Source organism: Anoplopoma fimbria, chromosome 19 (assembly GCF_027596085.1).
Source record: "Anoplopoma fimbria isolate UVic2021 breed Golden Eagle Sablefish chromosome 19, Afim_UVic_2022, whole genome shotgun sequence".
Classification (NCBI taxonomy): Eukaryota; Metazoa; Chordata; class Actinopteri; order Perciformes; family Anoplopomatidae; genus Anoplopoma; species Anoplopoma fimbria.
Genome location: NC_072467.1, coordinates 12,288,404 through 12,315,686, shown reverse-complemented (window position 1 = coordinate 12,315,686; position 27,283 = coordinate 12,288,404). Strand labels below are relative to the sequence as shown.

Below are 27,283 nucleotides of genomic sequence, written 5' to 3'. Positions count from 1 at the left end.
CGCAAAGAAGGAGCACTTCAAAGATTTTACACATTAAATTCAGTTTATTCGTCATGAAAACAACTACTCCTGGATGACCCACACTCAAAGCATCCTGTGAAATGCTAAACTGCAATTCTGAGACCATAAAATAGAATCTTATCTAATCTATTCTAATCTCAGCCTCTACTGCAGAAGAATTTTGACTATTCTTCGATTTATTGTGTTGCTTACTATCGCCTAAGCTTTTATGGAAGTGCAGTACGAGATCACTTACGTACACCTTGAGTGATTGTATTTTATTTAATGTTATAAGCTTTATTATTGTGATTATGACTTAAGAAGAAATGGGGGGGGGGGGGGGAAAGCAACTGAATGTACAGATTTTGCAGTTTTTCCTAGGTTTCTTTGACCAATCATAAGCAATACCTCAGAAAGGTTAAAAAAGGAAGGGTCAGAATATTGAATGTAAAAAAAGATGTGCACAGAGGATTTGAAGCCAGAAAGGGTTGAAGACAGACTTTGGGGAGAGAGAGAAAGTTGGTGGGCAGACTGAAAGAGAAGGATGAAATGATGGAAACAAAGAAGAGCCTGGCAGAAAACAGTGTGACAGGGAGAGAAAGCTGGAGATGGGAGAAAACCAGAGAGCGACAGAGACAGATGGAGAAATGAGTGGAAGCAGGACAGCTCTTAGTCTCTTCCCCGTCCCTCCTCTCCATCCATCACCTTCCTGCTTCAACAGGAAACGCTTACGCCATCATTTCTTCTTTTTTCTCTGCCCAATCAATAACCTTATCTGCTGTCACATGATAACGCTGAGGCCTGGCATGCCGCCTCCGAGACTACTTAACTGTAATGAGGAGAAACTTTTCTGACTGCATGCACTGCGGTGAATAAGATTCAAACAGTGTGACCATCTCAAAGAGTCAAGATGGCAGCGGTTGCATGGTCCACTTGCTGCACTGATTAAAGAAATCTCCTCTAATGGCGGAACCTGCTGTTTATGTATTGAACCTAATTCAGTTCTACAATAGCTATAAAAGGTCAGCTCTGGTTTTGCTCCATTTCATTTTATTTCAAGGCCCTGTGGGTTTCTGAGGTGTAAATTAACAAGAGTCACTCTTCTGATTACCAGATCCCACTGTGTCAGCACACTTCTCCTGATTGCAGGCTGGGTGAGCTGATTGGCTAATTATAAAAGGGCCGATAAATTGATATAATGAAAGCCAATCAAAACACAGTGTCCTGAGGAGCAATTAGACGTACTGATGGGAGGCTAATGTCCTGGAGACTCGGGATGATGGGAAAACAGATGGAGGTGAAAGATTGACTTACTCAGTTTTCACTTGTCTTTCATTATTTCCTCTCACTGCTTGTTTGTTTCTTCTCTCCTTTTATCATCATTTTTTTCCATTTTGTCAGTTTCATATTGAAAGTGTCAGCTAATGTAAAGGGCTTTGTAATAAAAGACTCTCTGTAAAAAGAGCTTACAGAACGGGATGTGACATTTTCTGGCTGCAGGATAAATTACATACATTTTACCTACCCCTGCACACGCGCACACGCACACACACACACACACACACACACACACACACACACACACACACACACACACACACACACACACACACACACACACACTGCGCAGCAGGAAAGCAGCTGGGTGAATCTCTCCTCTTTTTCATAATTGAAAGTGAGATGTGATCAAAAACAAAAGTCACGGTGGAGTGAGCACAGAAAACACCTAGACACACACAGAAATGTGCACGTACTGTATGCAGATTTATTTCATGCAGCTATACACAGCGTTCTCTCATGCTGCACACACATACACACACACACACACAGTATAAATGGTATAGTAGTGCTGACCTGGTGTTATCAGAGTCGATGGTGTGAAACAGCTTCTCCAGCTCTTCCTCGTTCAGCGTGCCATCGGAGAAGAAAGCCTGGAACTCATCCAGAGAGAGCTTACCATCATCTGCAGGAGACACACACACACACACACGCACACACACACACACACACACACACACACACACACACACACACACACACACACACACACACACACACACACACACACACACACACACACACACGCACACATACACACACACATTTATAACTGTGAAATCATTTGCTGTAGGAAGCATCCTCGTAAAGGCATCTCAGACCTTTCAACGCTGCACTTTACGAGTCAGGCTGAAGCCTCAGATCCTTAAAACTGTTCCTCAGTCTGTAACCTAGCACTCTGGTTTCTGAGAGGGTATTACAATCATCAACTGTGGGGCAGCAAGCCAGAGGATGTGATAATAAGCATACAAAGTCTGTACTATTTTAAATATATCTATTTTTGCTCCACAAATGTTGTTCTAAACTCATTCTTTTGTCGTCATGATCGAGTTGTTATTTTTATTCAGTCTTGATGTTTACTACATGTCTGCTTTGCTGTACAGTTTTTCCCACCCTCACAAACACACACACACATACACAAATGCTCAGTGTGATCCCGGCCTTCAGTGCTTTCTCAAGCTGCTGTGAAATCAATCCAGCATGCGCCGCAGTCTGCTGCAAACCTTTAGCCGTATCCCTGCTGTCTGTCTGTCTCTGCACTTTGCTAAGCACACAATGCCGATTATGTTTCAAGGCCTTTGGGGAAGCATCGATAACCAACAGGCTCTTGGAATAATACCGGATTTCTGCTCCTGTTATGTCGACTCGAGTACTACCAGCCTTTGTTGCCGCGGTCCTGTGTACCCAGGGTGCTTCATTCCCTCAATGTGGTGAAAGAAAGGTCCATCTCTGGTGCATTGATTTCTGCTTCATAAAAACTGCAACACTGTAGAATGGTAACTTTTTTTTTTTTTTTTTACTTTATTGCAATTGGAAAAAAGAAATGTTTCAAGCCCAAACTCTCTGGTTGACAGATCTCTGTTTTCACATATGGCCACACCCAACAGTGATGTCATGGTGTACTGGAGAACACTTCTACATCACTGCAGCAAGAATTAAAACACTACATTCCTCTTCTTCCTATTACCTGTAGTGCTGTTTATCAGTCTAGATTGTTGGTACGAGTGTTGTTCTCTCCGATATAATGGAACTAGATGGCGCTCGGCTTGTGGTGCTCAAAGCGGCAAAAAATACATTTAAACAACTCAACACAAATGTCTCCTTTCAAAAATCATGCACCCGGTTACTCATGATAATCTACACACCTTGTTGTGAGCAGTTAGATGTAGGAAATATTTTCTTTCTACCAAACTACACACGCCAACCATTTCACCTCACAGAAGGAAGTTTGCATCTACTAATGGACGAGAGGCTTGTGCTCGTTACAGCGCAACATGTGAACATTAATGGCGTCCTCCTTGGCTGAGCTGTAACGTTAGCTAGCTCAATAGTGCTAGGTGAGCTAGCAGTGTTGTTTAGCTATAAACCATAAACACCAGCCTCCTGGCCGTGAGTAGCTTCTTGCTTCCTTGTGTGAGGTGATACGGTTGGCGGGTGTAGTTCTGTAGAAAGAAACTAGTTCCCACATGTAAATGCTCACTACAAGGTCTGTGGATTATTTTGAGAAACAGGCTCATATGCATCTGGTCTAATGTGGATCCATAATAGGCCCTTTTATGATACATCTGTGGAAACTGAACGTATCTGCTCTCATTGTGCAGGACTTACATTCATATTGGTTGTCTCTACAGCACTAAGTGTAATGCACTTTCAATGCACAGCAAAGGGTAGAGCTGTGTTGATCCCATCTCACGTGACAACAGTCATTTTTTAACCTTAACCAAATAAATGAAGTTGTCTAAACTGAAATAACTCAGGTCTGTTGGAGCACACAGTAAGACCTCAGGATAACCAGGTATGTTATAATGTATCTTTACTAACAGGTTTATATTCTGCATCCAATACTACGGAGCCCTTTATAACCAATCCAATAACCAACCAACTAACCAAACCAGTGTGAGCTTCTCTGCGGTGGAGTGGTGGCGCTGCAGTAGGGAGTGGCGGTCCATCCTGCTTGTATCTGCTTGCTATAATGCCTGACTGTCTGTCTCACCACATGATGCAGAGCTAGATATCAAATATTAATTCCTTGCCCTCAAAGTGTGTTTGTCCTTGAGTGTGTGGCTGACTGGCTGCAGCAGGTTGAGCTGTGGGACCACTGCAGAGCACTGGGAAAACCACAAGGACTTGAGGACTGCAGCCTTACAAAAAGGGTTGAACTCAAATGTGCTGCTCTTAAGTCCGCTTCATTGATTCCCTCTGCTGGTTCTAAGTTACAGGATTTAGGCGATCATATGTATATGAATTTCTCATTTAACTTCCAAGAATATTTAGATTCTTTATTGCATCTTTATTTTATTCTGCTGCTATTTTCTTTCCTCTGTTTTTGCTCTCTGAGTGTGGACCACTAAGGCTTCACATGCTTTTCAAAACAAACTAACAAACTGTCAAAAAAATAAAAAAATAAAACCCTCCAGGAACTAAACAACCATAGCCAGCCACACTCTCTTTTTGGCCGTCGTCTCACACCCGTCTCCCTATTAGTCTCACCATATCTTTTTTTCCCCTCCTCTCTTCTAGCTCCTTGTTAGAGAAACACAAAGACGATGCAGGACTCTCGGATGTTGTGCCATGTTGATTCCTGCTGCAGACGGTGGTGCCAGGTAAGAAACAACACTTGGCATAACCTTTACTGGACAGAAGGCGTGTGTTTGTTTGAGGCGGACTTCTGAAAGGCCACTTCTTGTGTTTCACAGCACCGGTCCCCACTCTCTCTGTCCACCCAAGCTCGACTGTTTATCTGAACTCTGAGGCCATAACTATTTCTAACCTGCTCCTCTCTGGCGCTGCAGTGAGGCAGCAAACAGAGGCACTGGTATTTAATTCAGCAGTGACCCAATTTACTGCGTGCAGCCAGCTAGCCTGGTTAGACCCTCTTAGGAATTCTCCAGTAACATACAAGAAATGCAGCAACACACACACAACGCTCAAGAAAAGCATATAGCTAGCTAGACCCGTTTTCTAAAGCATGAAAAACTCGAAAATGACACATGACACAATCTACTGCTTTTATAATCCCTGACCTGAACTACCACTGTCTTATACTCAACTATGTTATTTTTTCCACATGATGGCCTCTCACACACATGTATTTGTGTTGTGCCACTTGCTTGTTTTCCATTTTTTTCTTTATTTGCATTTACCAAATAGGACAGGCAGGCATCACGGTCAGCTACTGAAGAGCAAACACAGAACATTTCAGCTGCATCCTATTATCTGAGGCACGGTTGCCAAGCCACCAATTCGACCCTTTAAGAAAACCCCATTATAAATATAGCAACAACAGCCCTGAAAACCGCTCTCCAGGCTAACCTCATAAATTGGCAACAGAGGAGGTGATGCAACAGCCGAGAGCATCCTGTTCCCTTAAGAATGAGACGCTGTCGATTTTCTCTATTGGCTGAAATCACCATTATTTTACTATCCACAATGGGCCATGGAAAGAAATCATGTTCATGCAAAGGAAATGACCCAAGTCTCAAAACATAACCTCTAAAACAGCGCCAAACCTTTTTTGCGCCATGGACCGGTTTCATGTAAGACAATATTTTTTGACGGACCGGCCTTCAAGGTGTGGCAGATAAACACAAAGAAATAAAATGATTTGACCGACATGAAAACAAATATAAAATGCACAGAAAATACAACTCAACATAACGCTGAATCAGGGGGAACCCTGAGCTTGTTTCTCTGCAACGAGACAGTCCCATCTGGGGGTAATGGGAGACAATGGCACCCGAAGTGTGTTCCTTATGTCCACTCCGTGATTTTGTTTTGATTGCTGTCATTGCAGAAATTTACTCATTTTCGCTTTATTTTTGAGGTAACGTATCACATGACCGAGACAAGCGTCTTCACATGTGTCAAGAGGCACAGGTGGATGTCATGTTTGTCACATTTTTCAAAATAAAACATCTTTCAGACTGATAATCAATAAAATGGAAATAATCAAAGTTATTTATTCTTTCTGGTGGTTGGGGACCACTGCTCTGTAACATCAGGGTGGAGATGAGCAGGAGCTGTTTTAACTCTGTACCCAGCTTGGGGTGAATGATGTTAGAGTCCACAGTTACACAGTGGTGGAGTGTAAACAAGTACATAAGGTTGGGGGATATGTTAGAAATGTCCAACAAGCCCACCGGCGATGTTCTGAGCCAATCGCCAATATATATTTGTTCAATCGCCAAACTCTACAAGTACATTTGCTCAAGTACTGTACTTAAATACGTGAGCATATCCAATTTATCCAACTTTTAATTTCTACGCCAAAACTTCAAAAGGTAACAAATCCATCTTCTAGCGCCTCTAAATCTCATTAATTATATAAGTCTCATTTGATGAAATCTGTGCAAAAAAACAAATTGTCATTATACATATTTAGAAAATGGGGTAAAACATATTCATTAGTGAGATTTAAAAGTGCTGGTTAGTGGATTTTGTTACCTTCAGGCAGAGCAAGGCAAGCTGTTTCTAATATTTGTGCTAAGCTAGCTTACCAGCTGCTAGCTGAAACCCTAATATTTTTGGTAGCGTAGAACAAGAAAGCAAAATAGCCTATTCCCCTAATAGACAAATTTTCCTTTAAAAATGTGTGACATACCGTTTTCCCATATCACTTATTACCCACAAATCTCAGAGAAATGGGTTGACACAAGGTATCTTGGTGGAACTGGAACTTTGGCTGAAACTTTGACCTGCCGATGTTCAACACTGCATGGTATCCACAGGTGAATAATCATTCCCTGTTTGCATTGCTGCATTTTCATTCTTTTTCATTTTGTACTAACACAAACTCCCGTACTGCTCATGTAATGGCAAGATTAAATTATGTAAATCACACACACTCACACAGACCTACATGGACAGAGTGTACTGTGTACAGAAAGGCTTAGGTAGAGAAGCTGACGGCTGTCTCTGCCTTTTTTGCTGTTCTTGTTCACTCTTTCAAAGTTAGTTTGTTATCACATTTACCCACTTTCAAAGTCTATTGTTTTGCAGCCTGCTGCGTTGTTTTAAGTACGATGTAGTATACTCATGCTAATCTGAGCCACAATTACTTCAGATCTGCTGGTCAGCTGGGGACTGTCTGATTAAGACATTAATGAATAAATAAATAGATTACTGCACACCTCACAGAGCAGTTCATTTTGATTGGAAATAGCAGAAACAAATCTTCCCTCCATATCCGGCAGAATAAATGAAACCCTCCTTCATTTCCTCCTAATGCCATGTCATTATAACGCCCAGAGAAGGAGTCATAAACAGCTTGGCATTTTCAGACCTTTTCTTTCATCAAAGTTCTTAATTTTTGTAAATGCCGCTCAGGAAATCATGCAATTTAAATGCCCCTTGTTTAGCCAATCAAGGAAAAAAGGCGCATCTACATAACTGGGGTGCCCTCTGTCGTGTCGCAAATTACAGGTAGGGGAAAATGCCATCCACACACTCATTTTCAGGATTTGATTCACCTTTGGTAAACATGGCAGGTTCCTTGCTTGTTGCATGCATGAACGATTTAGGTTCCTTTTTTTATTTTGGAGAGCAACCAACCCCCATAAAAGCCACTGTTAAATAAAAAAGACTGTAGCTACCTTCGCTCTGATCACTCACTTTTTGTTTACTGATGTGTCTATAAATATAGATGATCGGACTTGACGTTCAGATAAAACTGTGAAATTCTTCTGGTCCAGTAAGGCTGTAAACATAAGAACTGGGATAAAAAAAAGCCCCCTCAATCATTCAAGTGAGACCACAGCGCTGCCCCTGATGCAATAAAGAGTAGGGACTTTCAGAAAAAGAGTAGATCTTCATTCAGCATTTGAAACAACACAATGCCACAGATTGAGTAAAAAAAAAAAAAGCACACTGACAACAATGTAGTTCTACTGGTCACAGCACGACCATTGAGACGGAGGATAAAATTATGTTTTCTGTGATAACTTCTATGTTTAGCCAGCTTGCTGCAACTTAGCTACGCTGCATGGATATGGTGTTGCTTGTAACGTTAGTTGATAAAGAAATTTGCAAATGGAATGCTAGTTAGTATCATGGAGCCAATGGTCCAAATAAAATTAATGAAGCTTGTAAATTAATTCTAAATATAGATTGTAATGTAACAATCTATATTTAGATTGTTAGATAAATGGTTTGGCCGATTCACAGGATGCAAGCTACATAATGCTGACTGCAGTTCACTAGAAAGCCACCGGGGTCATCAATTAGAAAAATTCCAAATTAACCTTTAGGTAGTTCGATTAAGGATTGGTAGGGATTCAGACTTAATTAGTTGACTTGATACCGGACTCAAATTTGATAAAATGCTATTAAACCTCAACCATCTTGGACACCATAATCATCATGCAAGGAAAAAATATGTTTATGACACAAGGAAGAGTATCTGGGAGTACCTGGGAAATGTGAAGCTGCTTGTTCATTTGTGCAGCACCTTGCTGCTGCCTGTGTTTGTGGTTGTTTATGAAAATGAAATTATGCAGGTCGAGCTATATATTCAATGGGTCTGGGACAACACGCTCACACTATTACAGACCATTGCATTTTTTTGTAGCCCACATCTCCAATCCAGTCGAAAGCGTAGAATATACTCGCCGTAGTGAAGCCTGCTCGAGGCTCGCGCGGCAGAAAATTATGTATTCACAGCAGTAAATATTTTGCAGTCAAATCAAATTGTTTACAGATTATTCAACCTTTGTTTATTTATAATTCATGTAATACCGGACATGTTTCTTTACAGGCCTTGTACAAAGGTAATAAAGTAGTCCATGAATATGAGATATGAGTTTACAGATAATAACAATCCCTCCTCGTCATAGTAGAGGTTCATTTATGGCTTTTTGCCGTCACACCTACAGTCTATGGGCATAACTATGAGTTACACTGGTTGTCTTTTTGATTCTTCCCAGTTCATTTTGTTTGTACGCCCTCTGGTGGTTCGGATAATTATGCAGTGCACAGCGAACAGAGTATAAACACCTACGTTCATGCTCGGAGCTTGCACGCTGTCTGCGGAGGCTTGCACTACGGCGCCAAGCGCAGGTAAAAACAAAGCTTAACTCCCTTCCTACAGTAAATCAAGACTTCCCCTCCCCCCCTCACTGGGAGGGAGACTAATCCCAGCTCTGGAATAATACCAGCATTTCTGCATCATTGAGTGGAGCCTGTGTTTGACTAGCGCAGAGGGAGGCCCACGTCTTCTGGACCATCAGGACGGTATGAAAGGGTTGAGGGTGAACACTCTGGGGTAGAGACGTCAGGATTTACGACACAAGACATTCACTGATACAGAACTTGAGTGCTTGATGTGTGTGTTTGTGTGTGTTTGTGTGTGTGTGTGTGTGGGTGAGAGAGAGAGAAAGGAAGAAATAAAAAAAGTGTGAGGGGACGGTCAGAGCGGTGGACCCACTGCGCTAACTGCTCTCTCCTTTCTCAGTGCAGACTAAAGAGAAGCAATTAGTGCTTCCTTCTTCCTGCTGGGCTCCACATCCTGCACACCGCACTGTAGAGGAAGAAAAACCGAGCGTGCCTCGCCTTCACTACATGTCAGAGACACACACACAAACACACACACACACACGCGCCTAGCTCCATATGTTTTTTTTAACATCGATTTAATCATGTTTGTTTCTGAATAAGTTATTTGCTCTTTCTTTCGAGTCTCCAGTCTCTCCTCAGCGTCTGTCTTGCTGTTTATCATTATTTTTGGGGCGCTACATGATGGGTTGTCATAGCAACAAGAAGAGGGGAATTGACCCTCCTTTCAGGCTCAGGATTTCGCTATCTCTTTCTCCCTGTTTACACCATAAACACACACACACACACACACACACACACACACACACACACACACACACTTTCTCCGTTTCTTGGTTTCTCCTTTTTTTCCTTTTTCCCTTCAGTCATTTCGCTCCTATTTCCTTATCTTCCTCTTCCGCTCACATAATAACTTACAATCCTCTCGATTTAAGTATTTCTTGTCTTTCCCATCGTTTTCTTTCTCTCTTTATTACTTCTACAGCCACAATCACCTGCTTTGTCAGTGAGAGAAAGAGATTTGTTCTACGAGCTGGTAATTCCCTCTTTGTTGGAATTATCGCTCAAATAATTCTTATCAGCAGCCGTTAGGGAGAGGTAAGTGTGTGTGTGTGTGTGTGTGTGTGGGTGTGTGTGTTGGTGTGTGTGTGTATGCGTGTGGTTGTCAGTGAGCTGTTTCATCTGATAGATGAGGAACAGGAGTGATTCTCAGCGAGCTGTCAGCTCTTGTCCTTTCTCCCTATCAATCAATACAGCCCACCTGGACCAAAAACACACACACAGACAAACACACACACATACACACTTACAGACACATACACACACATACATAATTTGGAATATCACTAAGCACTCCCTCAAGAATTGTCAAAAAAAAAAAAAAGGAACAGCAGTGTCTTACTTTCTAACCAATCAGCTTGCTCAGCTGTTGACAGAAACATCTTGACGGCTCTGCTGAAGTGTCCTTGAGCAAGACACTGGATTAAAGAACCACACTATTATCGACTGGTGTCTTTGCGGTCTGATTAGATGCTAATAAACAGATGCTAATTCACAGTGACACATAGGACTGCTCAGTAGAGCAGCCTTTCTAGTCAGTGCATTGCTTTGCAGGCTCCCAGTGATACTGTAAACCTCTGCCTCTTTCTTGCAAGAAATAAAATACCTCAAAGACATTCATTTGTCATTTGATCATTATTTCAACGCTCATAGAGACTCATCTCGGGACATAGATAAATAGTAAATTGTTTTCCACCACATTAACGCAACACCATCAGATTAAGAGATTAAGTACAGTCCAACACTTTATGTAAGCTTTTATTACAGACGTACGTTTAAAATGTTCACCAGAGCCAAGACGTCCGTCTCACCTGACCCCCGAAGTGTCGACTAGCCATCTTACCTCCTTGTGGATGGTGGAGAAACCTTGACCACAGCTTTTTGGGGGGCCCTTATACAAACACTCTAAAAACTCTGCACCAAAAGCCATTGCATTTTCATCACTGTAGGATACTGGAGAAATTAAATTTAGTGAGCTTTACTGAGAATTTTTGATTATTTTTGAATTTATGCCTGGTTTATAAAATGTTTAATGGCTTGGCCCCTCCTCCACTAAGTGACTTTCTACTCTCTTTGTAAATTCCATTACATCCTCAAGAATATCCTCCACAAGAGATAGTATAATGCCATTTAGCTGCACTGCATTTAGACAGTCAGCTTTCTCTGTAAAAGCCACGAATCACTGCCCGACGATGTGAGGAGCTGCAGCTCTATTAGCGCTTTCAAAACATACTTATAAAGTCTGTTAAAAGCTTCTCAGCTCTGTTCTCACTGACCTTGACCTCTATATCATGGTATTCATGGCTTATGTCAAGAACACATTTGTGTGTAGCTTTGTATTGTGTGTCTTGATATCTTTGTATTATGTTTTTTTCTCTGTACAGTTTGTTATTGTGTTCTCTTGGTGTTAACCTGTCAAAGGACTACAGATGGGAATTAATTTAAAAACTATAATCTGGAACGGTGCATCAGATGGTGACATTAATGTTTTGAACTGTACATGGTGCCTTTTACATTTTTGAAAAAGATTATTCCATTACTCAAACTGGGTCATCAAATCTACCACACTCACAGGAGCCAACAGTGGACACAGTGTTTATAGACAAAGAGTCTCCAAAAAACGGATAACAGTATGCATTCATCCCTAATTAAACTTAAATCTGATGTTTAATATATCTATGATGGTTTTTTGTGTCTTTTAAAGGGCAACCTCTTATTTTTAGCTCATTGCTTCATTATGTCTACAATAAGGGAACAAATCATTATTGGGTTTTGGAGGTCACAAGCTGTAATGACTCTGTGACCTTTAACTGTTGCCGCTAATATCTCAGAGTAAAACTCCACGTTATTGTCATCGTTCAATAGAGAGAGTTGCATTTTGGGAAACGGAGGGAGGGTCAGTAGAAGAATGACATGCTAAACTGGGACCTAATGGGCCATCGGAACACCGTGGATTCACGTTTTAAAAGCTCTCCTGTGTGCGATGAAAAATTCAGAGACTTAAGAGCTGTCTGCTGGAAAAGGAAATACTGCATTTACAAGCTATGTCAAAAGACCAATATTAACCCCCCTGAAAAGGATAATGTGAATTTGGTTGATTCTTGCATTTAAAAAAGGTGATGTTTATAAAAGTAACACCCAAGTATTAGTATAAATATGCATTTTTTGAATGTGAAATAATGCATCTTTGACAAAATGATAAAGGTAACTAACTAGGTGTTCAATGATGGTTAATCACTGAAGGGAGTCCATCTGAAACAACTTTCAAGCCTATTTCCAATTGATTGTCATTCTTTACAGAAATGAATGAAAGCCTATAAAACTACATTTAAAATCCTTTCAAATGTAGTCTATACTATATTATAGTCTGTACTTTTATACAGTACAGCAAATGTCCCGCGACACATTTTAGGCCCCTGACAAGAGCTCAACAGCAGCTCTGTATAATCTCTGTAATGTTCCAAGGCGCCTGTCTGTCACCACTGGATATCATTTCAGTTTCTGCCCCCGCGAGTGCAACATGTTGAGTCAATTTGTAGTTAATGAGCTACATTCACAACAGTCACTGATGTCTTTTACATCCAACCAAAAAAAATGTTGTTTCAAATATCTATAAAAAGGCACGCGTTGCAATTTAATACGCAGTGTGTGCGACTTCACAAGCTGCTCCGTGTGTGGGTTAAAGCATCACCGTCCTCCCAATTTGTATTAAAAACAGGGACGTGGTTCATCATTTTTCTTAATGAGAAGGATACGATCCGTTCTCTGTCTCTTCGGTGACAGATGGCTCCCTGGTGTAAACAATACCATGTCTGTCTGTCTGGATGAAGAGATGAGCCACGGTAGATGATCATCATTCACTCTTATCTATTTTCTGTCTCAGCGGAGAGTGGAATGATATGTAATCATCATCAATCTGCTGGCTGAACATGATAATGTTATTATTAGAGGAGTGTGACAATGGGTGCTGAGAACGTCTGTGTGTGTGTGTGTGTGTGTGTGTGTGTGTGTGTGTGTGTGTGTGTGTGTGTGTGTGTGTGTGTGTGTGTGTGAGAGTGGGTCTATCCTAATGATGAGTAATCCTAGGTGATGGCAGATAATAGCAGCGTGTCAGGGTTGTGAGGATGATGCATTCAGGTGCCTGCGTCCGCCGCGGATCCCCACCCATCTGAAACACATTGGCAGCCTCTCCTGCTACAATCAGCCCTTTGGGGAGGGAGGCCTCATTTGCACAAAGGGTGTTTTATGGCTCCTGTTACAGACAGATACGCTCCTTCACCGGCCCGTAATTGACTACTTTTAATGCAGCGTGATGGTGGTTAATGGCAGATAATAGAACGCCAGCGCACCAAACGAGGTCATCGTCGCCCCCCTTTGTTGTTAATGTTATCACACGGCGCCCCGGTGGCTCGGCAGATTAACGCGTTTGCCAGGGGTATTGTGCTAATGCACGGACAGATTTGTTCTCATTACAAGCATCAAAGTATCTTCTTTTATTCAAAACCAAGCGCTTCAGATGTGAAGATGATAATATTTATTGCATTCGACTACAAGGGAATCATTTCCATGTTGCCTCGTCTCACCAATTTTATAATTTCAGTACGATTTACGCACAAAAATTGTCTTTAGAACTATATTTTACTTCTGTTCAGCTGCCATAATCCAGATGGAACAAGTGAGGAGTTGATGAAAATGTTGATTGTTTTTAGTTATGGGTTGTGCTTTGCAGACTTTCTGCTGCTGCCCTTCCCTCTCATTGGCGGCGGATATTGGTTGAGTTGCTGCCCCAGTAAGAGTTGTGTTGGCATCAGAAAGAATACATGATCAGAAAGAATAAGCCAACCTGTTCCATTTTCATTTTGGCTTTCTTTTGAACGTTACCCTGTCCAGGCTACATGCTCCAACAGCGCCTCCACATCCAAACAGTGATGTAGTTGAAATACTATGAATAGATTTGTCTGAACAAGTAGTAGCGACGGTCCAAGTTGGTTGCTGTTGATGTCATTTTGCGTGTGCAAAAAGGACTCAAACATCTAACCCATATAAGCCTAAAGAGTGGTACTTCTAGCTGTGAGGACGGGGTGCTATTCTGTTGTGTGAGCATTCACATTGAAATTCTGACATTGATTCGAGCCTCTCTGCTGCCACTAATGGGTGGAGGTTGTGAAGGTAAGAGGATGAATAGTTATTCCACTCAGGCTGGAAAAAATATTGATTTGAAAAAATGTTTTATCATTTTTATTTTCAGTCAATATTCTCCTTAAAGACACTAACGAAGAAATTATTCTCCCCAACTCAAAAGCCAATAACTAGCTATTTATGCGCTGTGAATCTCCTGGGGCTGGCTGATGACGGTTAGTAAACACTTCTCAAACGTAGGCTGGATTCTTTGGATTCTATTTTAAATTAGTTAAACCTGTCAAAACTGCAGCAAACCGATTGTGCAGATATGGAAACCATTTGGAGTCATGTTTTTGGCTCTTTAAATACATAAAATGTGTAGTGAGGTTTTTTTCAGTTTACTGATTGTCGGCTTTTTTAAAAAGACTCATTATAATCAAGGGATAAAAACAGCATGAATAAAAAAAGAAAACATCCTCCATCACTGTCATGATGTTGGTTAAGGTGTTGCTGTGAGAAAAGACAAATTGAATCACCTGCTGAGCCAAACCCAGTAGAGCTCAAACCTCGAGCTGTTCACAGACATCAGGGAGCTCCATTAACAACATCAGCCTTCTCATAATAGGCAGCTTGACGGCTCAGACGTCTAGGCCCCGGCTACAGTAAGATTCCAACAAAATCAAACCAGATGTTTGAGACGACGCAAAGTGCCCCACAACGGCAACAATTACATCTAACAGGCTGGAATGGCACTTTAGTTTAAAAAGAGTTTCACATGGCCAGTGCCGTTGTCACGGTCTGCGCAGTGTAATGATTAATAGAGCTGTAAACCGAGTGACAGGAAGAGATAAAAAAAAATGAGATGCTGAAGAGCGGAGAAAAGAGAGGGGAGGGAATGAGAGACTCAGCAAGACATAGAGACAGACAGAGAGAGAGAGAGAGAGAGACAGAGAGAGAGACAGAGAGAGAGAGAGAGAGACAGACAGAGAGAGACAGACAGAGAGAGAGACATAGAGAGAGAGACAGAGAGAGAGAGACAGAGAGAGAGAGAGAGACAGAGAGAGAGAGAGAGAGACAGAGAGAGAGAGAGAGAAAGTAAGTTGCTAAAATGAGTTCAACTCAACGCGAGGAACAAATGGAGATAGAGGAATAGAGAGAAAGTGTAAAGAGAGTGAAAATGACAACGTGTTAGCTTCTCTTTACTCCCTTTACTCCTATTATTCAGGCCTCCTTCCTAATCCTTCCCTCCTTCCTATTTTTTCACCTCTACACAACCAACTCCCCCTTCCTCACACAAATCAACTAATGAAAAAATAATCATTTTTATTTCCATGGGGGATTAAAATGTTTCAATTATATTTCCACCCCATCCTCCCTCTCTCTCTCTCTCTCTCTCTGCCGTGGAACACAGCATCCTCATAAAAGAGAAGATAAGAGAAGAAGGGAGTGGAAGAGAATGGTCGAAGTTTCCTTTATTCATTTTCTGTCAGCGAGCAAAGCCGATGGGCTGAAGGAGGATGAGCGGCAACGAGGCAGACAGTTAACAAGGCGCGCACACACACACACACACACACACACACACACACACACACACACACACACACACACACACACACACACACACACACACACACACACACACACACACACACACACACACACACACACACACACACACACACACACACACACACACAAGATTTGATCCACTCTGGTAGTGTTCAGTGTAATGACCAAATGGATTTTTCTTCTAAATCTCTGCATGAGATGTCCTGCAGCGATGTGATGTAAAACAAATTCAAATCTATTGGTTTTGCTCATGTGCCTATTCACTTGGGACTGGATGATATCCCACAATGCATTGGTTTTGAAGGAGCACAATGGGCCACACACAAACCTGAGCAAACAAATGCCAGCTCTACACAGAGAGGACCCGGTCTGGGATTTAAACCCAGGTCATTCTCGCGGTTAGGAGACGCTGCAAACCGCCGAGCAACAATTAGAGTTTGGAAAACAATCCTCTTGGAGATGTGACGCGGGTTTGTGACTGTAGGTAACAGATGTTGTACTAGATGCCAGCTGCGAGGTGAATAGAAAATCTAACTCGACAGTAAATCAGTGAGGTGTGTCGGTAATAAGTGAGCAGCTGAGGCATCGATGCAGGTGTGGAGGAAGGTAAATATCAAATAGAAATTAAAATCACACTAGGATCAGGATCAGACTGATGGTAAGTCTGATATACCGAAGTAGAAGGTATTTGCTGAGTGTATAGCAGTCATAAGGGTCAGCTGGCACCATATGCACCATATGCACGCTTTATTCATTACTTTACCAGCTTTGAGGCAGCTTTCTGGGTCGATTAGTCATAGAAAATAGAAAAAAACCTTCCCAGCTTTATTTACAAGATCCCATGATTTCTTAGCAGGAGTCAAAACCAGAACGTACTTAGATCACTATTATAACTGACAAAAAAGCGGCAAGTCAATCAAGTATTAAGTGATCGGGTACTATGGCTGGGCGGTATGGCCAAAATCTTCTATCACGATATAGGTCCTTTCATATCTCGATAAAGATAGATATCATGATATAGCATGTTCTATCTATCTATATCTGTACTTGATGATTGCGCTGGTGGAATTGGATCTCCAAAGTTAAAATATTTCGGATCTATTGGGAACATGGATACCTGTACCACATTTCATGAAGATCCAGTCAATAGTTTGAGACATTTTACAACACCCCAGATATTAACCTCATGGTGGCATGCAAGGAAAAGTTATGGGATCACCAAAGTCATTAGGGTTTCATCCTTTGGGCATCATGACTGTAGAAAATGTTGTGGCCATAGTTGTAGAAATATTTTTATCTGGACCAAAGCGATGGAGCTAACCATCCCTTGAGACATGCTGAACATAAGCCTACAAAAAAAAACTTACTAATAATCAATAGTTGATTTGTATGTGTTGACTGGCTGAATGTTTAACCGAGAGCTTTAGATCAAACCCACCTGGACATCTAAAAGAACATTTTGTCACTCAGCTCAGCGTGTCCTCAGAGTAGGCGACACCTGAATGCAGATTACATACTGAAGGCCAACAGCTGCCCACAGTCTATGAGAAAAGAAAGTCCTCAGCAAAGTGCTGCTAGTCTTGTAGAGGAATTTTGTTGGGGGGCAGAGGAAGCTGGGGTAACTTTGGAGTCATGGCAACAGCAGCCCATGAGGCCTCATGGGAGGAGAACAGAGGGATGCTGTAACCAGGGGCAACGGAGTGGTAACTAGGGTTACTGTTGCCTTGATCTGAGCAGAGGTAAACTGCTTGTTCAGGGCTTTATTACAGAATGTTAAAAGTAGGCGAGAACCCTAATTTATTCCTTTATGTGCAGTGCTGCTTTGCTCTTTTAGGATTTATTATCACTATGTTCATTCATTAGTTGGCTGGTATATATGACTCTAAATGCATTTGTATTGTTAGCTTTTTAGTCCTAATGATGAACAGTTCAAGGGGTTTACCAATATTACATAACAGTGCAGGCAATACAAAGCAAAGTTTGGAAATCACAAATAAACACAGTCACTGTTTGAGTCTACTTCATCCAGACTGGATGCACATCACCTAGGATTACTCATCATTAGGATAGACCCACTCACACGCACACGCACACACACACGCCATATGCAGACACACCGGATGAGGCCACCGTGTTAATTATGAGGCACGTAAATGTCATGTCTTAAGTGCCCCTGGTGCTTTCAGGCTCATAACAGAAGACCCCCACTCCTCCAATAACGCACACAGACGGCGTGCACGGATACTAATCAGAGCACACACACACACCCTCTCCTGAGTGGCAGCTCCCGACCGCTGCTCATTAAGAGTGAAGAAGTCAGGAATTAGCAGCCGCTGCTAGATTCTCTCCCGATATGAAGCTGAAGGAAGAACAAACACTGAGCAGCCTTTACCTCTGATCATCAGCGCTGCCAATCATCTGCCCGTGGTTGGGTTCGCCATGGTAACCCCACTGCTTTTGATGCTGAGACGCTTCGCTTTTTCAAGTGCTGTGGCGGGTACTTCCTCTACTAATAATGGTGTAATCCAGCAGCAAGCAAATTTTCATAGCGGGATAATGGTTCCTGCATGTCACAAACTTTACTTTTCTCCCTCAAAACTAACACAACCCTGAACTGCGCTGGGATTGTAAGGAAGGCACACACTGCGGGCAGATTTCATTCTCTTCAGTTTCGGCACACTGAGATACGAGAGGACATTCACACTTCAGAGACTTGTTGTCCAATTTAAGTCTATGTTGCGCACTGGTAAGTAAGCCTGATAAGGTGACATAGCTGTCTTTGTTTGAGTTGGGGCTCCATTCTTGTGAATGCAAGCCAGAATTTGCAAAAAATATGCAGATTGCCGCTGGATTTACAATGAAAACAAACACAGGCTAGGAAAAAACGCGTCAGGAAAAAGCCTTGCAGAGCTGTGCTTCTCGCCATGAACCTGAACAAAAGTTTAAGTTTTTCAACGACCTGTAAAGCTACATCAATTTAATTCACCTTTCTCAACAATTTTGCCGCAATGTTTCTTTTTTTTCGTGGATGTTGGTTTTATTCTGGCCCTTATGAAATTTGATGACGTCCCCGTTCTTAATCCTGACTCCAAAACTCTAATTGGTTCAACGTTTTTCCAGCCCTATTTGGATCGTTGAATAAATTGAAGATATGGGCAATGATTCTGAGGTCTGGAACCAGGCTACTGTTAAGTATCTCCACTACGATTGTTTAGTGCAGAGGAAGGTCGAGTTTTTGTTCCAAAACAGCACAAAATGTAAGTTCTGCAACATTTTTTGAGTAACCCCTAATTATAACGTACATGGAAAATACTTCACAATACAGATCATTCCAGCAAGCTGCTGTAGGTTACTCAAAATTCAACTACTTTTACTACGTGCTACTTTGGGTTAACGCAAGTACATATAACAAAACTTGTAAAACTTGTTGACAGGTTGAACAGCCTTTATAAAACACCAAAATGTGTCCCGATAAATATAAATGTATAGTTATTTAATTGCACCTGTTTTCATATCAAAATGTTTGGAGTTATATTCAGTATTTTTGATTCTAAACCTGCTACCAGCTGTTCTTCATCTCTGTCGTTGCAGTTATCTATATTATCGATAATACATTATACACACACACACCGGCCCATGCCCAACCACAGCACACACAATCAATGGGTGTAATCTGTTCGGGAGACAATATAGCTCTGATCTCATCACCGTTTGTATATTCAGACTCAAAGAGGATCTTTGTTTGTTTGTTTATTTGTTTGTGTGTTTGTGAGAGAGAGAAAGAGTGGTTGAAAAGGCCACATCAGCGAATCAATTATTTTCTTACGTACTGCCGGCACTTGAGTAGAGAATCTGATTGGACTGATTAAAGGCTTTCTTTGTTCCTGATGAGTGGTTTTGTCCCATAATTTCCTTGGCCTTTAGGTTTCAATATTTTCCTTTTTCATAACATTAATCAATAATCCGAGGACTGCTTAAGACCTGTGTGCATGTTCGGTAAAGGTGATTGTGAAGGCGTCTAACAACAGGTGGAAAAGGCTTGTCTGATGACGCAAACATGCCTTTTCCACAGAGGGTTTATTTTGTGCAGTCAATATTAGGTTTAAGTGCTTTTTGGTTAGTTGTGTAAGACTATGATTAAGACAAGCGTAGTGTTTAGAGGCTTGTTTACACCACAAACAATACAATTCAGCAGGCCATTGAATGTTTGTGCCTTGGTCGACACAAGGGCTTTGTCATTTGTCGATTATATTCTTTATTTGAGACAACTGTGGTCCAAGGCTCGAAAACAGGAATAATAATTCTGCCATGAATTCAGCTAATTTAGCTGTGAGCTTCAACTTGACATATTAATATTTTATTACATTTTCTCAAATTGGCATCGTTAAAAGAACGTGGAATTACCTATTAGCACTTCATGTTTCCAAGGTACCCATGGATTTACAGACAACCATCACTGGATCACTTTGAACAGAACAGAATACGTGATACGCTTCTTAGGCAGTCGAGTCCAAGAAAGAGTACAAATTTGATTCAAATTGCATCAATTTGGCAGCAAAAAATGATGTATATTATTTAATGCTGCCATGTTCAATGAAAAGTCTAGGCATGACAACCCTTATGAATGCCCTTCAGTTACCACAGTTTCTTCACGAATTGGACTGGTTTTGCAATGAGGCTTATTTACATAGGAAGCAGTCAATTTTGCACCAAATGTATGCATCATACCTAATTTACATACGTGCATTTAGCGCAGGACCACAGGGATGCCACTGGCTTTGCAGCGCAGTCGGGTGCATTTCACCCTTAGTGGGTGCTTTGAGAATTACACGGTTTCTTTTTGTCATATTTGTGCAGGTTTAGCGGATGAAAAGGCCGCAGCAATCCTGTTGTGAATTCACGGGTGACAGCTTTATGTGCTTTGGAGAGGAGATCAGTAGCCGAAGGAAGGATGGAGAGAGGAAAGGGAGTTTAGAACAGGCCCTGTTACTCAGGCACACGGAGGAACTGTAGGACACAATACCTGAGAGAAAAAAGTAAAGGGATATACATTGAGAGGACAAGGGGAATAGAAAGCTGGGAGAATATGAGGGGAAGAGATGGGAGAACAGGGTACAGAACATACAGAAGGGGATGCAGTGAGGAGAAAGAGAAGGATGAAGGTGCCAAAAGTTCAGCTTTGCTTCAGCACTGCTGCCAAATTTGGCTCACCCGGGGGAAGACTTGCCATGCCAGCACCAAGGCCGTTTAAAAAGCTTTGGTGCAGTTTGCACTGCAGAGAGAGGGAGGGGCGGGGAGAGAAATGAAGGTGGATCGAACATAAAAGACTAGGAGGCCCGAAGGTTTTTTTTGGACTCTAAAGAATGAAAATAGGAAGGAAGAAGAAATGAAAACTATTATTGTTTAAAATGTGAATCTATAATTTGAGTTAACTAATATAAAATAATAAAATAATAGTGGTACATATTATAATAAACTCAAACTTTGAAAGTTCAGATATTTGGAATCTTTTGAAATCCTAAACCAGAGGCTAATAGATAAAATACATATAATCTTCTGTATACTGGACTGATTTCAAAATGCTGGACACAAATCCAACCCCCCCCCCCCCCCCCTCTTCTATCCTTAAAAAAAATCATGCTTATAAAATAAAGAAATATGTATCTAAAGGCTTCTATTTACGCAGCTTCTATGCCGTCCAAATACATCAAGCTGAAAAGAGGTGGGATTGATCCCGACCCAGTGGAGGGCAGAAAAGCGTCAGGTGAGGAAAACGTCTTCAAAGGGCGTCTTAGCTCCCAGCCTTTGATCCAAATCCAGACGACCAAGACGGTGAACAAAGAGAACCCAATCCTCTCCGGTCTCCTCCCTCCATCGCTCTTTCTCCTGCAGGCCACCAAAGGAACCTGCGCACAATCCTTTTAGTCTTCTCTTCTTCCACATCACTCCTGCAGTAACTCATTCACTCCTGTCGTCGTATGGTTCAGTATGCTTGTTACTGAAAACTCATTTTGTAGACTGAGACATATGGATACAAGTTATCATACTGCAGGAAAAATGTCTCTCTGGGCCTAGCATTTTCTAAAGGAATAGTAGACATTTGCTCGCCAAGAGTTAGATGAGAAGATGGATACATCTCTCTTATACTGCCTGTACACTGAATATGAAGCTAAAACCAGCAGACGGTGAGCTTAGCTTAGTTTTAAGACTGGAAGCAGGGGGCATCTCTAAAGCTCACTACTCAACATGCAGTACAGGTATCTCGTTTTACGAGTGCTGTAGTAGTCTACTCTTTAATGGTATGCTAAGCTGCTGACAATCACATTTACCGAAACGAAACAAGAGTTGTATTGATCTTCTTATCTAACACTGGGGAAGAAAGTGAATAAGCACCCATGCACTATTTAGCTTTAATTCCTCATCGTGCACGCTTCATCAGGATCATTTCTGTATGTAAAGGATTTGGTTGCAAATCTTATTTAAAAATGCTAACAACTCTCTGTTCCATATTCTGCCCATAGTGCGTTTGACTTGACAATCTGATGTATATTAAAGAAGTCTTTCCGGAATCCAAAGTGGTAATTATATTAAAGTATGCATATTTTACATGGAATAATGGATGATGGAGATACATCTCAACAATAAGGGATGATATGCTCAGGGAAGCACACATCTAACGTATGTATTCTATGTGAATTCGACAAGTACTAAGCATATCCAGGGTCTGGCTGTTATAGATTTGGACTGCAAATCTATAACAAAAGAGCAGATTTGATACAGCTGGTGATGTTAGAGAATTGTGTTTTTTAAACCTCTTCCTTCACAGTAGACACTTTTAGATAGCCCAGCACTGAGATGCATTCATCTGCCTCGTAAAACAGAGAGCAGTTCTAGCACACACACAATTCTGTTATCATAGGTTTACCATGCAATGCCTCACACAACAGACATTCACATTTAAGATGAAAGCGACTCTTTGTCTAGAGCTAATTGAGATGGAATAAAGTGAGTCGAGAAGGCAAAAGAAACTGAGTTTCTCTTTCTTTCTTTTTCTCTCACTCCGCATTGCAATTGGAAATGATTGCAGTGTTTCAGCACCATACAGTCGTCTTTGAACCGCTAGCCACCCACAACCCTGCAGCAAACTCACACTGAGATGCTGAGTGAGTGTGGAAGAAGAAAATCGCCTCTGACTTTCTCTGCAATCTATAAATTGGAACCCAAATATGGCAAATCACACAACCGTAAGTGTTATCAAGAATTCGTCGACGAGTTCACGAGCACAAGATGATCGTTTGATGCATCAGTGCAGTGGTGAAGGAAAACTGTTTGTCTTGGTTAACAAGTAACATGCCGGCAAGGTTGTCATGCCAAAACACAAAGAATAATAAGGCATTTAACCTTTTCCCTGTTGTTCAGGCACTCAACTGTGAACAGTGGATGAGTGTTGTTTTCACACTTATGAATGGCATTTTCAGATTTTGCTGATTTAGTGTGGGCATAGTCTTACTCCCAGGTTTTAGAAATCGAAACCGGATCCAGTTTATAATGAGAAAAAGGCAGGCTCATGGGAAGCCGACAGCAAATACACTTTCTTCCCCGTGTTTTTTCTTTCATTTTCTGTCACACCAACCGAACTTCCCCTCTCTTTTCGCCTCCCCTCCGTCTCCCTCGTCGTGCAGCACTCTGGGGCTTGTTAGCAGCAACGTCGGTGATTAAAGACTGCAGGTAATTAGATACACATGACACCATTCTGACTGACTGGCTGGCTGATGAGCCGCGGCATCTACCTGCAGACGAGCCCGATGTTTCTCACAGTCAGAATTCTTCCCACTCGTTATCCCAGACAGATTGGAGTGCTGTGCATGATTTTGAGTTAATGCTGTTCTGTGAAATTAAATGTTAGTCTCACCGGAGACTTTATTATTTTTAGCAAGCATGTTACTATAGTTACAGTGTTGTGTTCAACACCTCAAGACAGTCATTTATTTTATTTAGAATGTTTTTTTCACTTATGGATCAGTCATATTTGGCACCTATCAGCTTACCTATTGATCCAATTATCAAATGTTTTATATCACGCCTGTTATTCGAACCAGCTGATTATTCTGATGGCAGATACTACTGAAATATTGTATGATTAGCTCTGAAGTTGTTTTTGTAGGTTTTGTTAGCTACAGCTAGTAATGGCGGATAGCCTTATTCAGGTTTTTCTCTCTCAGTCAAACACATAGGATGTATTTATTAGATTGGATCTTCTCTATCACTGTCACATTAAACTTTATTGTATCAGGATTAGTTTGACTCATGTTTCCATCCTGGTGTTAGTTCATGTGTCCTGCCTGGTTTCACCCTGATGGTCGGTCTGCATATTTTCATGGTTTACTACTTAAACATGTGAAGGCTGTTACAGGCAGATGAAGTGGCGTACACTACGTGCACACAAACTGGTGGAGACTTCCAGCTCATTGACATGAAGTCCGGCTGTCTGAAAACCTAGGCCCAGCCTGGCGTGATCTGATGGAGTGATTGACTGTCTGCCAATTCAACACGCTAACGAGCTGACCATTCAATACAAAGACATATTAAAATGAAATCAATGTGATGCAATTACATTTTAAAAGGAATAGTTTGGAATTTTGGCCAAGATAGATGAGAAGATCAATACCACCATTCTATCTGTCTGTAAAATATGAAGCTAGCAAGCAACCAGTTAGCTTAGCTTATAGCACAGGGGGGTCAAGATAGTCGTTTCAGCTGCCTCCAGCCTTAAAATGAGCTAGGCTAACCAGATCCTGGCTGAAGCCTCATAGCTTTCAGACATGAGAGTGGTATCAATCGTGTCATCTAATTTAAAGCAAGAAAGTGAATATGTGTTTTTCCCAAAATGTCAAAACTATTCCGTTAAACGTCAACATGCCAAGACCTCAACTTTAAAAACCGGTTTAGGAAACAGACCGTTATACCAGCCTCTTTTAAGACCTGCCACCAGTGAATCAGCTGGCTCCTGTTGAATAAACCATGAACTAAATGGGCCTTCATGCTGTATGTCTGCACTGCCTCATCTCTCACTCCTGTCTGCTACTCACCTGATTTATGTCTTGCTTTTCTCTCTGTCTCTTTCTTTCTGTTGACAGCGACACACAACCAATTCATCTAAATCTTTTTAGTCATCCTCCCTCACCTCCTATATTTATGTTTCTGCTACTTTGACACACACTATCAATAAACCAACTCTTGTAAGAAAGATAGTTAGTAAATACAGTGCGATAACAATGAAGGTGTTACCCGAGCAGTGTAGATTAGTGATTGGTTAGGTACACGGCTCATGCATTCACAGTTCCGCTCTCTGATAGGGATGTCACGAGAACTATACGTTGATACAGAGTCGCTGCCAAAATTCCGAAAATTTGACATCATCTAAAAGGCGAAAGGACGCAGTAAACCTGCCATGGACCAGTCCACGGTACGCACTTTGTTTCACTATTTTTGCCTTGATAATGCTAAAAAACAAGTCTGTGTTGAAATTTGCAGGAGGAAAGAGCAACTTCCATCAACATTAATGGAGGTTGCATTCATTTTCATTATGATCAGTCAAGCTTTTTTCAGTAAAAATGATAATTAGGTCAAGGTACATTACAATGTTATCATAATGTGTTCAAATCTAATCTTTAAACTTTTTGGAAAGGAAACTGAACAAATACAGTTGTTCGATGGAGATGTTTAGAATAGATATTAGAGGGAATTATGACCTGTTAATCTTCCTTATATTAGCTCAAAGTGTTTTCTGTTTGTTCTTGTTTTTTAATCGTGCTATATTGGTATTGTTAATTGTGGAATTTCATTGGTATTTGTATCGAAAACAAAATGTCTGGTATTGTCACATCCTTACTATCAAATAACTCAACATAGTCAAGGCAGAAAGTTGCTGCAGCATCGATGAGTAGACATTCACTGAGAAATAAAGATGTCTCTATTCAAGGGAGAATATATCCGTTTTAAAAGTTGCTAGATTTGTCGCTAGGCTTTTATCTAAGTAAATAATTCGCTTAAGAGGTTTTAAAATTTGCCAAATCTAGAGGGAACACTTTTCCAAAAACTGTAAGAGAATCATTAAGGGAATGTTATCACAAATTTGACGAAACCAAATGAGAGCACAGAAGTCAAGTGATACTGAACAAGAGATGACTGGAGTAACTGCAACTTGCTCTACTTCATTAGATTTGGCAGTGTGCAAATATTGTTGACAAAGGGCTGTGATTTAGATCTAAGCAGTGACAGAGATCTGATTTATGAGTCCCCATAAATGAACAGAAGCTTGTTATGACCAGAGGAAAAAAAGATGAATTGGGTAACACATCCCATCATCTCATAGTACTGAGGTATCTTCAAAATAAATACACTACCATCATTAGATGGTAGATGTTGTTTTTCTTTATTTGTCATACTCCTGTCAAAATAGAATATTCAGGTGAGATACAATTTAGGCAAGAATTGTTGAAAAGTGTGAATGATTCACACTTTCTCTTCAATAAGGGAGAGAGAAGCTTCACCTTTCATGGAGGCAAATGTTAAGTGTCAGTACCAGATGACATTTCCGGAAAGAAATGGGGGATAAACTGCTCATTCACAATCCCCGACATTTAAATATCTCTCCTCAATTGCTTGTTCAGTCAGAATAAAAGTACTGCGAAGCATGAGCTATGCCACCGTCGCAGAATAAGAGAAGAAAGACAGAATCAGAAAGAGACGATCCAAGAAAAAGTGGACGGGTGATCCGACAGCCGGAGGTCGAGTGCACAGCTAAGAGTATTTGGGCACCAAATATCCAAACAACCAAAATCACTTTCATTAATGTAGCAGTGATGAGCTCTGTTTGGTTACACTGAACAGAAGCAGCTGCACCCTCCTATTTGCTTTTAGCTGTACGGCTGTAGTTATTTCTAGACGTGACAGCATGGCTAAACAAGCCTCCCTAAACTCCGTCTGCTTTCTGTCTTTATGTCAAACACTGTGATGATAATTAGCAGATGGCTGATGAGTCACGAGGCAAGAAGCTAAATAAATAAATAAAGCTACCCGCTAACTGATGAGAACACAGATAGAACATGTCTGTGTCTCTGGTGGTATCAGTGTCTCTTCAACAAGTTTTCAAAAGTCCAAGATCATCATCATGAAAACAGCACCCCCTCATTCTTGACTCACTATACAAGAGATATTCAAAAAAGTTTTGGATACTGGAAACTGAAAGACTCTTTAGTTTCAGCTCAGTTTGAGTCTAATTTACTGTTGCACCTGTCTTCTCTCTCCCTGCTCTCCTCTGATCTCTGTGTTTCACAGAGGGCGGAGCTTACTCACGCTCACTGTGCGCGCAGTCCACTAGCTTTTTGCTATCATCATCATCATCATTGATTTTATTATAAATAAT

General features: G+C 41.2%; 1 protein-coding gene across 1 annotated transcript in view; it reads right to left on the bottom strand.

Annotated features, from left to right (window-relative positions):
• The window catches only part of necab2 (N-terminal EF-hand calcium binding protein 2), a 117,206-nt gene that overhangs the window by 78,427 nt on the left and 11,496 nt on the right, over positions 1–27,283 (bottom strand). Inside the window, exon 3 of the mRNA XM_054620731.1 lies at positions 1,855–1,963. Within this exon, the coding sequence (XP_054476706.1) occupies positions 1,855–1,963 (109 nt within the window). The remainder of the gene's footprint in view (positions 1–1,854; positions 1,964–27,283) is intronic.